At 32.0% G+C, this 17,452-nt stretch overlaps 1 protein-coding gene across 1 annotated transcript; it reads left to right on the forward strand.

The window, feature by feature from the left end:
* The first annotated feature begins 490 nt into the window (after window positions 1-490).
* LOC142973316 (very long chain fatty acid elongase 7-like) lies at window positions 491-7,343 on the forward strand. Its single transcript, XM_076114956.1, has 5 exons — window positions 491-627; window positions 4,504-4,694; window positions 5,223-5,297; window positions 6,200-6,496; window positions 6,841-7,343. The coding sequence occupies exons 1-5, from the start codon at window positions 555-557 to the stop codon at window positions 7,192-7,194; spliced, it is 990 nt and encodes a 329-aa protein (XP_075971071.1). The 5' UTR covers window positions 491-554; the 3' UTR covers window positions 7,195-7,343.
* Window positions 7,344-17,452: the final 10,109 nt, after the last annotated feature.

Raw genomic sequence — 17,452 nt, forward strand, 5'->3', positions numbered from 1 at the left:
TCCCTATGCTTACTCTATAGTAATAAAATAATTTATTAAATGATTATATTATTATGCTTTCAAACCTTTCTTGTTTGACCTCAATTGTTAAGATTTGTTTAATTATCAATTCAAATTATATTTTGGCGCAGGCTCTGAAAATCTAAAGGGAGACGGAAAAGCAACATAAGATCTTTTTGTATTTTCAAATTGCCTTAACTGATATTTTAATATCCTAAGATCTACATACAAAATTGGTCCTTTCATTATTATAGGTTTTGTAATTTGATATTTATAATTCTGCACTATAGTTTTTTGTTTACAATAATTGTAAACAAAATACTATAAGTATTTCTAAAAGTATTTTCGAAATCAAAATAAAAGTCTAGTCATCTCCATGCCGCATTATTTCATTCTCGACCCGCTCTCGCTTATGAAAACGCTGTCACTCACACCGTACCCGTATTAAATTTTATTTTTAAAGGATCTGAAAAAGTTATCGATCGTCAATCGAAGTCGGAACTTTGTGAGTAGCAGTCGCATCTTGCGATACAAGTCCTGAAACATTTAATATAATGGAGTTAAACAGTTTAGTGGACATTATTGACAAAAATGGAAGTGGTGCAATGGAGACATCTCAGAACGAAAGTAAGTTTTTTCTTAGACTTTTTTTGTGTTAATTGCATTAATTTTGATTCGACTTTTTTCAACATTATTCGCTACCGTAAAACGGGGTGAATAGAATTCGCGGGGTGAATAGAAAAAAAATCAGGAAAGTTTTCAAGCCCAATGTTTGAGTACTCCTCGTTTAAGAATTTTGTTCAAATTTGAAATGATTACACGTCGATATTACTTCTCTGCGGTGTCATAATTGTTTAAATGTTTAAATTGATATTTATACCCAAAAAATTGCTTCAAAGTCAACCGTCCTCGAATGCCTTAATGGTCCATACATTTTTTTCAAAACTTTGGATTTAAAGTGGAATTTCTTTTCTAATGAGTTGTTTGGAGTGTTTATCTCTTTAGGTGTATATTTATCTATAAAGATACAATATTGTTAACTGAAAAAACGTTTTAAAACACAATTTTTCCATTCACCCCTTTGGTCGTTTCGATTCACCCCTATCGCTGGGTGAATAGAAATTGACCATTTTTTTAATGAAATATCGTAAAACTATGCATATTTTTGGACAAATATGGTTTTAACTCTTTCTTTATGGCGCCGGACATGATATAAAACAACCTGACAATAAAAATAACAAGTTATTCGCTACAAATTTTTAGGACAAAGTTGAAAATTGTTTCTATTCACCCCGTTTTACGGTACCATAATTATAATTATATTTTGAAAGCATATTTTTTTAAAGGGAATCCACAATTTTATGATAATTAGGTTTACATTTCGATATTTGCCTGACCCGAGAAAGTTTGGCAGTAAAAAAGTATAGTAGTATAGTTTTCATTACAAAAAGATCTTACGAGAGAAATGTTTACTTATTTAATTAATATTGACGAAAGCATTACTTTAGTACCAATCGTAATGTAATTATGAGCTTTTTAGTTAAGAATCTAGCCAAGATCTAGATTTGAATTGGAGCTTATTTAGCCAGAGTCGTGTTTTTGCTGCTTACTTTAGGAACCCTAGACATCAAAACTAAGATCTATTTGAAAATCGCATTGACGTGTATGACAAAATCCATTAAAACTTTAGTACAGGAAAAATAATAACAATCGGTTTTAAATAAAATTTCATTTCATTCAGTAAATCTCCATTCAGTGAGTCTAATGAAATTATCTAATCGGAACAAAGAAAATCATGAGTAGTTTTAAAAGATGAAACACATAAACCTGCAATGAAAAACGAATGATATTTTTTTTCATTTGACCCTTGTGATGGAAGACGTATTTATATTTCATTTATCTTATATATTTTTTTCGAACATACTTATTATGAAAGGGACTGAAAGCAAACATTAAGCTATCTCCAAAATTGATGAAATGATTCCAAAACCTGTATTGATTTTACAGCATATAACTAAAACATGATATTCATAAACAAAAAAGAACCAATACCGCTTTTACCAAGGACTTAATTTTACTTATGTACAATCGTTTTTTTAAATCGTGAAAAGTGACTATGAGCTTTCTTTACCATCTCATCTTCGTTGAGCATTGTTAATTGACATGAAAATTTGAAATGACTGAACAAAAACCGAGGGCCACTTTCAGAGCGTATAAATAATAATCAGCTTCAGTTAACCTATTTATTAGAAAAAGTAGCAGCAAATCTATTAAATGTCATTTAAAATTCCAACTGAAAAAGCTATTCAAAACTTATTCAAGTAAAACTGGGCCTTAATCTTTTGAAATATTCAAGAACTGCGGTTAAAATACTTCAAAAATCGAAATCTAGCTGCTAGCTGCCCTTTAGGCCCTCGATAGCCACTCAAAGGTCACTCGATAACTACTCAATAGCCACCTAATATAGCTACTCGATATCTATTCAATCTTCTTCTTATCGTATAGTTAGTGGTCAACCTAATATCAAAGTTGTTCAAGCTTTTGACGTTAAGCGTTGAGCTCAACGATTGTTATCTTGATTGATAACAACCGGGACCGACATTTTACGTGCCCCCCGAAGCACAGAGACGCCCAGTTCAAATACCACTATGAGGTCACCCATCTATAAAATGACCGCGCCGAGGTTTGCTTAACACACAGATCGTTTCCCGACCGGTGAGCACAACTGGCTATGGGCACCACAACTATTCAATTACTATTCAATAGTTTTAGAAAATTGTCCCTCTATAGTTATTAGCTTAACACAATCTCTCGATAACCAAAGCGATTAAATATATTATTATGTAAACAGGAAGGAACTCAATGGCACTTTTTGAGTTCAATACCGAGGTTTACTCGTTTATTTTTGGTACAACCAGATAATAATAATTGAAAGTAATCTTTTGTTACTAAAAATAAACATCAGTGAGGGGTTATTACTTAATTATTAAAGGTAAAATGTCACACATTACTTTCGGGTCAATTACTTTACCGATAATTCGAAGATCTTTAAAATAAAGTGAACTCGGTTCTTGCGGTAAAGGACAACCTCTTAATAAAATCTTGCTTGTTTAAAAGTTCTTTGAATACAATTTTTGAAGGCATGTTTCGTCCTAAAATCGCACTTGGCCAGCGTGGTGGATTCACGGCCTAGCCCGATCCTTCCTCTGAGAGGAGTCCCTTGCCCAGCAGTGAGACCAGTTGTGGCCTACAATTTAGTTATGTCTAATTGCTGTAATCAGTATTTTAATTTTTAATGGCTTTGTTCTCACAGTCTGTTGTCTCTTTTTATAGAAAAAAAGCTATACGCTTTTGGGTCTGTTTACAAACAAATAAATTTCATTCATTACTATTGTTTACAAAAAACATTCATTACATTGTTCAGTGATGAATTATCATCCAATAAGGACATGTCTCATTGTCTGACTGCGAAAACAAATCAATGCTGTGTTGCACCATTATTATATAGTGGTTGATCTTGAATTATTTCCAAGGAATATGATTTATTTTACTTCAAAAATGAGCATATTATAGTGATAATCAACCGATTATCCATTATTTTGTTTGCCTTTATTGTCCCACTGATGCAAAGACCTCCTCCATAAAATTATAACAGTAAGCATTAGAGATTTTAAAATATCCTATTGTTTTTTTCTACGCTGCTTGAAAGTTCCGTAAACAGTTGTTAAATGTTATTAAAATTTAAATTGTAATAACTTTAAACAGGGACAATTCAATCTTAACTTTTTTATTAAAAATGTACATTATTATAATCCGAGTATGCATGTTTAATTCAAAATACGTTTTTTTCGAAAGATGCACCAAAGAAGTCAATGAACCCATTTCCATATTTCTTTTGTAACAATTGCAATTTCTGATAAGTAAATAATTAAGTGAAATATATTAAAATACTTATTATACAGTTCATAACCTCCCGAAACAATTAATTGCATTGTTATTTAACGTTAAGTGATGCATAAATGACCCCAAAATATTTCTTTAATCCCGTACAGATGAACAATACATCGTCACTTGTTAAGTGACGATGTATTGTCTGACAACAGTAAGCCTTAAACTCAACTGCCGCAGCTTATGGATGTGTACAAAATTCTAAATTTAGGACATTGCAAACTTATTACGCAGCTGACGATGGTCTGTCATATACTAGATGTTCTTTATTTTGGAAGTATACAGTTGACATTATAGTTTCGATAAATCGTCCATGCCGAGGCTCTTCTCCTTATTTTAGGACTTTAATTTAAAACTTACTTCTACTGAATACATTAGGGTACGCACAAAGTAACCACTACATTAACTAACAATTTAAACTCCATCCGGCACTGAGCCAGCATATTGGACTGATCTCCAAGCATTCCTGCAGTTCCACTCATTCCAGCAGGAGACAATATCCCAAATGTGGGCTAGAAATGCCATTGTCTTTAATATGTTATTTTTTTGTTTCAGTGGAATTCGTAAACAGTTGGTGGTTGATGAGCAGTCCAATGTCTCCTGCGATCATATTAGCAACATACTTAATGTTCGTACTGAAAATAGGACCGGACTACATGAGGGAAAGAAAGCCTTACAAGTTGCAATCTATTATAGCTGTATATAATGTTATACAAGTGTTTTTATCTATATTTCTGGTTTATGCGGTGAGTTTCTCAAAAATATTATAGCAGTAATAAGCAATTGTAGCTAATTTATTATAACATTAATAAAATTTTAACCATTATTGTACACGTTTACTACAATAATGGTTAAAATACTTAATAATATATAATAATAATACTTTTGAATTAAAAATAAAACAGTTAAGAATATATAATAAATGTACTTAAAATATGGCATCATAAAATATTGGCTAATTAAACTATTAATTTTATCGTTAGAAATTCTAACATCATTCATACTAAGTGTTAAGATCTAAAAGAAAATTGCCGCGGCGTAGCTTGAAGCAAAAGTGAGAAGTAGAAAAATTCAGTGAGCAGGTTTCCTTAACAATTTGTTAATTAAATTTCCGAAATGTCAGCTGACCGTAATTTTTTTCTAAAACTATTTAAGTCATTCACATTGCTTGCATCATAAAACAAATACCTACACAATATTTGTCTGCGTTATTAACGAAATAATGATGATTTCTATGAAAATAAATATTCTAATTTTAACACCTTTTTTTACAGTGTGGTAGAATGCTGGCAATGTATGGGGTAATACCGAAAACCTGTGTAATGGACACCGACTACAGTAGATATGGTGTAAGTATAAAATATTAGTATAGTAAATACTACTTAGTTTATTATTAGAAAAATGTTGTATGTTTAGTGCCGGAATTCACGTTGACATCGGCTAAAAATGTTTTACTATAGCGCTATTCTGCACAGCCGGTATTGTCGAGTATCGAAAGTTTGACATTTATTACAATGTACTGCCAAAATACTTTCTACGTCGCCCGCTAGAGGCGCTGAACCGATTGTCATATAACATTTTTCGATAGCTATCCCGTTATCGGTTGTCGATATTAGTAGAGAATCGCGGTACTGCTAATAATATTTTACTCTATTTCTGTCACCATAGTCAATAAATTATTATGATACAATGTAATTCAGAATCTTGCAATATATTTTCGGTAATAAGATGTTTATCATAACAAACAGACCAGAAACATAAAAATTAATATCCAAAACAAAACTCAAGGACAGAACAATGGACCATTCATTCAATTAAAATTGATGAATTGTTTCAAATAACCTTTAATTAGCATAATATGTATTTTTATAAACATTTAAGCAACGTCATTTTTCTTACGTGTACATAAGTGCCTAGGAAAATATAATAGCAAACAGTTACAACACAATCATAAGCAAGCATTTCTATATAATCACAAATGCTATGCAATAACTTTAATACTGCTATGCTAAAATGTTAGCCTTACTTAGAAGTAGTTTATTTTTTTGTACAATATAGAAACCTTTGTTCTATCTAAGATCTTAAATTTCACCTTACCACAGTAGATTTCTTGGTTTAGTCATTACTAAAAGCATAACAGACAGACAGCCTTAAACATTTACAATAGCCGTATGAACAAGCTAATACCCAAGCTATTATTTTTAATCTCACTGGTACCACAGGTCTTTAAACCAAACCTTTCAATCCACAGATCGCATCAGGCATGCACTACTACCTCATGGCGAAAGTATCAGAACTGCTGGATACGGTCTTCTTCGTCTTACGTAAGAAAGATCGTCAGCTAAGTTTCCTCCACATCTACCACCATACTCTCATGATCATTGTTACCTGGACCGCGTTGAAATACGAACCGACCATCCATCTACTGTTTCTGGGAGTCGTCAACTCTTTTATCCATGTGATTATGTATGCTTATTATGGACTGTCGTCGTTCCCTGCGATGTCAAAATATTTGTGGTGGAAGAAGTACATTACCAGCTTGCAATTGGTGAGTTGAATTTTGTATATATTTGTTTTAATTAAGACAGAATGCAGATGGTGGATTAAGACAAGAGTATAATAAAATATCCAAGATCTAGTTAGTGAATGTAATAATAGTGAATAAGTCTATCTCTTTCTTGCTTTCATGACATGGTAGAATGTAAATAGTGTTAAAAATCTTAATCTAATAGTTTTTATGAGATATTTTCTTAAATAAAATCAGATACAAACGTGGCTCTAACAACCACACTACATACCTATAACTATTCTTGACATTATTGTCAATAATATTTTCACACGGCCATCTTTGAACCTTAATCACTTTTACTAAACACTTTCTAATTTTTCCAGGTTCAATTCGTCATGGTAATGATCCAATTTGCCATCGCAGCTGCAACATCTGAATGCTCTCCATCTATTGTACTCTTCACAGCTCTGTCTTTCAACGGTTTTCTGTTCCTTTATCTATTTGGAAAGTTCTACATCAACAACTATAGGAAAAAATCTAAAGCCGCCGCAGTCAAAATTGATAATGGAAAATGTAGTTCCATGGAAACTGTTCAGAATGGAATCAATGGAAATGGAATCTCTAGTACTGGAATTTCTGGAATTCAAAATACTAATAAGTGTATAGTCGATGATTTCACAAGTAAAACAATTAATCCTAACACTTTAAACCGAATTAAAACAGTTAAACGAGCGTAAATTATATTTAAGTATTCTGCCAAAAAGTGTGATAGTAATAAGTATTTTAGTTTAGTTTGTTAGTAAGTATTAAGTTTAGTATATTGTTCGAACATTAGGTTAAGAAAAATGTATTAAGAAGTTTTTTTTTACGAAAATAAATGAAATTTTGAATATCTTCTTTGTTTTCAATTTGCACTGAATACGTTAAAATCAATAATATCTAGGCAAAGATGTATTGTTAGAGTTTTGAGATGGATTCAGAATACCAAAACAAAGAAAAAAGAGAACCTGATGTTAATTAGGAACAGTTGATTCACAATATGTTAAAAGATTGGTCGAATATCGATGACATTATTATCTATCATCATTAGCACCTTTCGAAAATTTTATAGCAATGACACGTTAAAGCGAAATTCTATGATGAATTAAAATTAGATTAGGCCCAAAAAGGTTATAGCTTTATTTCAAACAATCGTTTTTAACAACCGTAATTAGTACCTACCTGAAAAATAATTGCCGTCCATTTCAAAAATACCCTTTCGGAAGTAAACAATTATTAAAAATTTAAAAACCTGCTTTACAACTTGTTGACGTATGTAAAAGACTTTATCATGAATCTTCATTAAAAGTATTGTAATGAGCTCTTATCTGATCTTACACTAATTGCGATTGTATTTTTAAGAGGATAATTAATTTTTCTTGGGGATATTATTCATTTACATTAAAAAATACTAGAAATGTATATTTTTATGGCATTCGATTTTAATCACAACAACACCAAAACTACTTAATTGACGCATACGTCACCAGTAATTATTTATTAGAGGATGACATCAATTTTTTTGTGTTAAGAAAAACATTTATCCTAAGAATTTCCAACGCTCAGGAATCAACTTACAAATCTGCAAAAGTAATAATTTTGAAGGAAGGCTTTGGACAACCTTATCCTACAACTTTTAAAGCTATACGATAAAATTATTAAATCTCTAAATTGATTGTAATATATTACGCAATTACTCATACTTATTTCCCTTTTTAAAAGTCACCTGTAGTCAAAATATTGCATATTGATTAAAATACTTGAATCTATAAACAATATTCAATGTCAGACAAAATTGTTGCCAAAAAACAGCCTTCCCTTCTCTCCTAAGGTCAGCCCTTATTGTACCTTTCAGTAGGAAATTGTAAACAAGCTTGAATCTTCACTTCCTAATATAGCGTGGTTTTAATTTGTATGTATGTAAGGCCGTTGCTCCGTGCCATTGAGCAAGGTCTGCTTTTCAGGCTTAAGGCTACATGAAGGTTTGGGTAAAAATAATTGGGTAATTAGTTGTCTTCTTAAAGAACTACCTAGCTGACTAGGCTTTAAAAAAAAAACAACGTGGGTGTCGATGGAAATAACTTTGAAGTCCAGGGTTTGATACCTAGATCAGGCTAGGTGTATTTGCGACTGGGCAGGAAAATCTTAGAAAATGTTGAATTTGGTTTTGTGTTACGACTGACATTATATTTATGTTTTCTTTAAAGGAATCGTTTTAGGTAGTACATTGAATTAAAAAGTACGGGTTGGTTGATAAATATCTATATAAACTGTTACTTTACTTGAGCAGTCGTGTATGAAAGTATGCATTAAAGAGATGGAAAGGGACTCTAAGTTCTTGATGTTTTTTAAACGTGAACGTACTGCCAACACCGAATTTAACTGAAGTTTTTGAATTTTGTACATAAATCAAGATGGCTTTGCTACACATTACAACATTGATATAATTGAAAATATCACATTTTATGATTTTATCATTTGTACAGACTTAACAGGGCAGAAATTATTAATGGGTTTGATTCCGTGGTCGGGCAAAGTGCTATTGGTCGTTTCTAATTTTCAATAGTAGCTTTATAATCTGCACAGTACATGGCGATAGACGCGCCTCCCATTATGACTATCATCATGGGTATATTTTGGACATCCCTACCACGTTGCACGGGTGTAGGTGTAAATTGCATTTTTTGCACGTAGTCAACCATTTATAGTTTCAGGTTCTTATTTTAGAATTGCCATACCTGTGTCATGTTAGTTAGCACACTTAACGTTGTTAAAACGTTCCATCTCACGGAAATTAATTTTAGGAATTGTAAAAAAAGAGATTGGCAACAAGCATTATTTCTCACTTATTTTTTTAACCTCATGTTAAGTGGTGTTTACACTATATAAGTACGAAATTGTCTAAAACAACGCTCTGACGTCATTATAAATTAGCACTGGTACAATAACACGTGCATTATGCACGTTTATGATGTCTATAACCTTATGCCGTCAGAATGTGGGAAATTTTATTGTTTACATTGTCCAAATATTGTTATTTCGTACTAATGGGTTGCTAATCTAGGCCCGTTTAACACTAAAATGTTAGGGACCGACATTATGTAAAATTTTTGTAACCACAGACTTCTTCTGCCCGCGACCTCTTACGCGTGAAAAGATTTCTCGGAGTAAAAAGTAAAGTAAAGTAAGTAGTTTATCCGAGTTTTTATACGTAAACGAGTTATAAGCCTTTGTTGTATAAAAATTAATTCAAATTCATCTAGTATTTTATTCCTGCAGGATTAGCAAACATAAATTTATCTATCCTAATAAACGTTCGCATTTACTTATATAAACAGGATTTAAAAACTTTTGTAAGGGTCTAAACTTAAACTAAATTCTTCAAAACCGTGTCTGCAGTTAGATATGGAAATAGGGCTTTCAGGTCATTTAATACATAGTATAGCTTTGAATTTAAAGTCACTTTGGAGATATGCCCAAAAAACCTGGAAGTTTATAACTAGAGTAGAGTATCGGACTGACAACACCAGCGCAGTGGTGACCTCACAAAACACTGCGCTCCAGTTGTTGTAACATTATTTAAATTCTCTGTACTAGAGGGCGCTTTTGGATTATATTATAAACATTGCATAGCGTATGCATATCTTTGCATCATATGCAAGTAATGATATGTGCGACTCTAGATCATCGCGTCTCGGTTCGATCATTGTATGATTCCTAGGTCAGGAAAAACATTTACAGAATCTTTTGCAATTTTGACTCAAATATTATCCAAAGACGTTTGGTGTCATGCTTAGTATGTGACCATATGATAAATATTCTGTATATGCTACATTTTCTTTATTATTATGCTCTATAGATACTAAAGTCCATAAAGCCGCGCTCTTCTGTAGAGGGCCAACAATCAAACTTGCTTATTTAAGCAGCCCTCCCAGTACCTACCTTCGTATAATAAAAGAGACGTTTAAAAATAAATCAACAACAAAGTAATGCCTTTTCAAAAAACTTCGTGACGTATTCTAAACAATTATGTCATTGACTCATTATGTGTATTCGCATGTAACACTTTATGCACGTGTTTCCTCACGTTTTAGTCAACGGTTGGCTACCTTTGCCGCTTTTGCTGTCAACGTCTTTTTGTTTGAAAACTTTATGGCACGTGAGTAGATAATAATGATAGAGAAACGGTTTTGAAGTAAGTTTTATTACAAAAGTAGATATAAATAGAAAATTTCGGAGAAAATCTCAAACGGAGAAAGGAAACATTGTGACACCTTGCTTTTCTACCAGTCCCTTAGGACAGTCCTCAAAGGTGTGCGAAGTCCCTAACTGATAAACTTTGGTTGGTTTTGTGGTACCATTATACCTGAAGGTGTGAGAAGGTAAGTATGACAAACACTCACGTTTTGGCATTACAATATAAATCCTATATAGCAGTTTGTGTGACCCGCTAAATATTTTATTGCAGTCTAATTATACTTATCCACTCTTTGTACATATTTATCTGAAAATTCAAGTGACAAAAACTAAATCGCTAAAGATTTACACCCGATATGTTTATCATGAATGAAAACAAAACCAGTTTACAATATTTCATTTTGCAACAGGTTTATAAACGATATAAATATCATTAAATTTTATATTCTAATAATAACGCTAGAATTAAACGAGTTTGCACACAATAGATTTATTATAACGGTACATTTATTTATAACCTTGAATCAGCTGTAAATGAAATTACAAGAATTTAAACGATTTCTTCATATTTATGGTCATCCAAACATATTAATTTTATTACTCTTAAGGCGTGTTGTTATTAACTTACTTAAATCGATATACACTTTTGATTTCCGTTTTTTCTTTATTATATCCTACTAGCTGACCCGCGCAACTTCGCTTGCGTCACATAAGAGAGAATGGGTCAAAATTTTCCCCGTTTTTGTAACATTTTTTACTGGTACTCTGCTCCTATTGGTCGTAGCGTGATGATATATAGACTATAGTCTTCCTCGATAAATGGGCTGTCTAACACTGAAATAATTTTTCAAATCGGACCGGTAGTTCCTGAGATTAGCGTGTTCAAACAAACAAACAAACAAACTCTTCAGCTTTATAATATTAGTATAGATATTATGTTCCACAGGTAGAGTTAAACATGTAGACAAATGTGGTAGATTATACCTATGCGACTGCATATTACAAGGACGCGGATAAGTTTTCTGAGTTGATAAAAGTGTTTTAAGGCTTCTAATTTCAGATGATATTTCCTCAGCAGCCATTTTCCTTCAGCAATTTTCTTATGACATGTACGTCTACATATACATATACCCAGATAGGTACTAGTTACGTTTAAGTACGTAGTAGACATTCCGGTAAGGAGTCTGGCATATTTTGGCTCGCTCCTAATGACATGGCACCAACATTATTAGCAGTGAAACGTAAGTGCATTTCGTATTTTCATACATAATGACAAAATTATTTATATGATAAAAGGTTTTTAATGATACATATTCAATTCACGTGCATACAATTTTACAAGAAATTGCAATGTCACTAACAAACAAAAGGTTACCTACTTTTAAATTTATCTCACGTTTCGTATTTTGTACTAAGATTATCTTAATATTGCTTACTCATACTTACTTAATTAAGGTTTTGCACTCATAAATAAAACAACAGTTATTTTTAATACATTCGTTAAGTAAAAATCTGTCTTTTACGGTAAGTTTAGTTTCAGTCAGTTTTGACTTAAGCGAAAATCATATATTATGAAAATTATGAGAGATCTCCGGGATCTTAAAAATAATATTAAAAGTGTCTAATAATACGAAAAAATTATGAAAAAGCTGAAATCTGATGAATGAAATATTAATAATGCATTGAATAAAAATAGTAATTTAAAAAGCTGGAAACTAGAATTATTAACTTTTTCCGTCAAAGTTCAGTTTATATCGCATTCTTATATAAACAATATTGTTTGGCCAGGTTTTAAAACCATTAAAAAATAATTATTCGTTTTCCAAAAGCAAAGATTTTACAAAGTACCAAGCATAACTACTAGGTACAAATACTAATATTAAATATTATGTAAATGACGCATGCTCATGTAATCAGTAATTAGTGCAAATTAATTCAAGTAAGTTCAAACAATGGTACAACCATGATAATGTTTCTTGTTTGTTATCTAGAAATATCACCTTTAATCTTTAGATTTGGTAAAAGATACAAAGTGACTCTATCTACATATGTCTTTAAGACACAAAACTAACAACGAATTATAACGTCGCAAATATTAATCTTTGTGCCGCGGAAATGGTCAGATATTTACTGCCGTAATTTCTGTTGTTGTATAAGGTTTACAAACATACCAACAGTCTATGGATACCACCGGCTATTAAATACAGTTGACAACTGCTTGAAAGCCACTATTCAGTACGTTATTGTTTCGTTAAATTATAGTGATTAACACGTTATGTCAAAGCAGCAATGTAATGATGATCATCAATAGACCAACAATTTGACGTACACTAGTTGTCAACCGAGATAAGTAATCCGCATACAGATCAAAATAACTTACTTTGTATCACACAAAAAAATGTCTTATGTGGGAATTAAACTCATACCATTGATTAACAATAGTAGCGTAGGGTTATCATCCAAACCACTGTGCTACAAACGTCAACATTGTACCCAGTTCTGGGAATTTCATAAATATAACATAACATTTTACAATATTGACATTCAAGAACCTACGTCATTAAAACAGCTTATGACGTAAGACGCTTAAGCAAAAGAAAGCAATAAGTTTGTCAACACTGATATTAAAAATATTTATCGCACCTTTGAGGAAAAGTCGCTTAAAAATGACTAGGATAACGTCATACCTGCCTTTACCCAATATTCTAATTATAGACTTTAATTTAATAAATAAATATGTTATATAGAAACAACATTTTTACCCATTCGAAGCACGCTTGCTTCTAATTGATTTAAATAATGTTTTAATTTAGTGCTCTTGGCCAATGCGATAGACTCAAGGCTTACTCCTGAAACTTCTTTCTTTTGACCTACGATAGTAAACCGTTGAAAGTTTATTCTAATTCAAAACTAAATCACCATAAGGCTAAATTTACACCGGAAAGGTATCGGCTACCATATCAGCGACCGTCAGCGGTCTTCAGCGATAGGCAACATACCGCGGGCAGTTATACTGCTGAAAAGAGCGCGTGTGACAGCGCGACGGCTCGCGTCAACTCAAGCGATTTTGGACTCTGAAACATGTTGATAAAGCTTAGAATCACTTATCCCCGGTTTCTGAGTACATTAAGCGGTAGTTTATCTATTCAAAAGCGTTTTTTTACATGAGTTTTAACGCTATTGAATAGATAAACTACCGTTCAATTTACCTCAGAAACCGGCGGTTCAACATTTTTCAACATTTTATCAACATGATTCAGAGACCAAAATCGCTTGTGGTTGCGCGACTGCCGACTTTTGTCGGCTGGTGTGAATTGAGCCTTACACAAGTAATTACGCTAAGCGGATTTTTCTTACATTGCAAGAGAGATGTGATAGTTTATTACATAAATATATGACGTAAAGATATTTTTAACCGTGGGGGAATTCCTACGTAAGAACGTGTGCAAAATTTTTGGTTTGTTTCTTTTTCTTCTCGGAAAAAAGTAACACAATTTCGATATGGTTTTTCTGTTCGGCAAATCTTGAATGACACATAGTGTTTGACTTGCTAAATCAATTTGTTTTGGTTTAGATGCTACTAAGAATAGGGAAGTGTTACAATTTGATATTAGTGTTGAAATGGAATTTACTTATTACGCATTACCCAAATTATGAAGCGGGTAATTTTATTTGTAAACTTACAGAAAAAAATATTTTGTTATGTATTGAAAGAAGCTATTTATCTCAACAAATAAAAATGTGGCGCAATAGTTATGAGTACGACTATTACACAGATATATCTATACTAATCTATACTAATATTATAAAGCTGAAGAGTTTGTTTGTTTGAACGCGCTAATCTCAGGAATTACTGGTCCGATTTGAAAAATTCTTTCAGTGTTAAATTGTCCATTTGTCGAGGAAGGCTATAGGCTATATATCATCACGCACGACTAATAGGAGCAGAGTAGCAATAAAAAATGTATAAAAAACGGGGAAAATCTTGACCCATTCTCTTTTCTGTGACGCAAGCGAAGTTGCGCGGGTCAGCTAGTGTACTTATTATTTTTTTGAGTTTTTAAAATCATACGGTGTTTTATAGTCTTGTCATAATTTGAAAAACCCGCTAGAACTATCAATTAAGCTGCCTTATACCGAGCATGATGACCAACATTATCAGTTTACTGTTAATACGGATATAAACGCCCAATCGCATTTTGCTTGGTACGAGAATCGAATCCACAACGTCTCAATCGTTTTACATACATACACTATCACCACAGGTTGTTTGCAGAAAGATAATATAAATGGAATTAGTTGCCAAAAATTGGCCAGCAGGATATAAATAGGGAAAAACCTTTCAATACAAACCAATTAGGCTCAAAACTCAGTAGTATTGTTATGTAATAATTTGTCAGCTCAAATGACGCATACTTCGAGGTGCGGGTTCAATTCCCAGCTGAGAACAAGGTCAATCGACTTCAAGTTTCATTGTGCTACATACCAACAAATTAACTTAATTTAATTTCCTACTTTTTAAATATTTTAATAAGTATATATTTTTTTATTCCTGTCTCCTTGCAATTAACTAGGAAGTTCCGTATACGATTGTTTTAGTAAGGATTCAAGTGTTTAAATATAGAAAAAAGCATAATGCAAGTATTTAATGAGCACATTACATTTTAGGTAAAAATAATTTGTACTTGCATAACATGAATAACATCACGTCTTTTATACCAGGAGATACAGGCAGAGGTGTATGAAATACACCAACTTTTCGACATTTGTAAAAATCGGTTTTTAATATACATATATACACTATGTATATATATTTAAAAATGATTTTTAATTATTTAAACAATATTTACAATGACATTTTGAATTATTTACAGCAACAATATAAACGTCTATTGGATTAACATTTACAATTTAAATCCAATAGACGCAAAGCCTACTGACAAACCGTGGACGTTAAAAATTACAAATAATTTAGCACTTTCTCCTTTCCAGGAATCGAATCCTGAACCATGTGATCGACAACTGTATACACTACCGCTTAGACTACAATAATTTATTCTTAGATCTGATATGAAAATATAACGACTACTTCACAGCTTAATAACTATTATTGACTACACTTCGTTTTACAAGTAATGATTGTACCACAATTATTTCAGTCATTTATTGTCTTCAGGTGCTATAAATACCAGTTTCCTGTAAGAAAAACATACATATAAAAACTATCAACTCGTAAAACATTTTGTGCGTAAACATTTTTAATGGACGCAATTTAGACATTTTCTGAACTATTTTCGTATGCTTAAGATGTTTGGTGACTTAGACAAAATAATATTAATTAGTCACATTTTTGTCTCATGTTCGCAAAGTCTTGCGTTTTTTTTGTAACATTTAGTATTAGATACTATCCGCATCTAGTTACCTAGAAAACTAAAAAAATCTTGCATCTGTATTTATTTTGATAAACTCAAACATTAATAATTGGATTTTGTCGTGTTTTTTACCAATTGACAAAGTAATTAATGGGGAAGGTTTGACAGTACGCTAACTGGTTTAAAATAATCGGTACTGTTTAAAAGCATTGAGATCCGAGAGAAAAATATAAATTGGATCTGACGTTAAAGCCAACTACTGCATTAAACAATAAATCTTGTATCTCGTCGTTCTTACAAACTTACGAACGATTAACGTATATAAAAAACTAAAAACTTGAATAACAGCAGTCTATAAACCACTTATTTTTGACTAGCTGACCTGCGCAACTTCGCTTGCGTCACATGAGAGAATGGGTCGAAATTTTCCCCGTTTTTGTAAAAAAAATTACTGGTACTCTGCTCTTTTTGGTCGTAGCGTAATGATATATAGCCTTTCTCGATAAATAGGCTATCTAACACTGAAATATTTTTTCGAATCGGACCAGTAGTTCCTGAGATTAGCGCGTTCAAACAAACAAACAAACAAACGAACAAACTCTTCAGCTTTATAATATTAGTATATATTTGAGAATCGTACACACGACTCAAAACACACTCGCAATCAATCATTAACCAATGAGTTACGGTGTACTAAATCTGGGCAAGTCAAATTATCTGCCTTAAATAATGAGGATGTTACAAGAGATGAGGTCTTTATATAAATGCTTAAATGATTAAATGAATAAGGAAAAGTTGAAAGCTTAAACCACCACACCCTGTAAAGTACACGATCGGCTAAAAAAAGACAAGTTATTGACTGCGTTGTGAGTGTATCGGTCACTACATGGGTTTTTGGTGGTGGCGAAGCTATTTCGTTTTATTTGTATAGTTTGTTAAATACTAAAATCTTTTGTGATCCTTTAAAATAGAAATGACTCAGGGACCGAATATATTCGGCAACAATGTACATTGTTGCCAAATATTCGGTACTATATGTATCTTGTTATATTTTCAAAATTCCGTACTCAACTGGAACATACTTATTCATATTTCATATAAAAACCAAGACAAACTAGTATAAACATCACAGTATTTTTTTCTAATTTCATTATACTATTTGGTTTTATTAGTATTTAAGTAAGTATTTTATTTATCTGTTACAATTAATTACCTTTATACAGTGTAAGTGGTTTTACCGTGCTAAAAACTAAAAATTAGACAGTCGGAGCTTCTATGCATATACCTGTAAAATAAATATGACTAAGCGGCCGAATATATTTGGTCGGCAGTGTACGAACTATATCAGTTAATGTATTAATGAGTGGTTACCACATTTTCATCACAT

The sequence above is a fragment of the Anticarsia gemmatalis genome, chromosome 5 (assembly GCF_050436995.1).
Source record: "Anticarsia gemmatalis isolate Benzon Research Colony breed Stoneville strain chromosome 5, ilAntGemm2 primary, whole genome shotgun sequence".
NCBI classification, from domain to species: domain Eukaryota; kingdom Metazoa; phylum Arthropoda; class Insecta; order Lepidoptera; family Erebidae; genus Anticarsia; species Anticarsia gemmatalis.

What these genes read in the sequence shown, in the direction of transcription:
- LOC142973316 (XM_076114956.1), top strand. Translation starts at nt 555, where the DNA reads ATGGAGTTAAACAGTTTAGTGGACATTATTGACAAAAATGGAAGTGGT. An exon ending in GGAGACATCTCAGAACGAAA is followed by an intron (nt 628 to 4,503) that starts GTAAGTTTTTTC and finishes TTTTTGTTTCAG; the next exon opens with TGGAATTCGTAAACAGTTGG. An exon ending in ACATTACCAGCTTGCAATTG is followed by an intron (nt 6,497 to 6,840) that starts GTGAGTTGAATT and finishes TAATTTTTCCAG; the next exon opens with GTTCAATTCGTCATGGTAAT.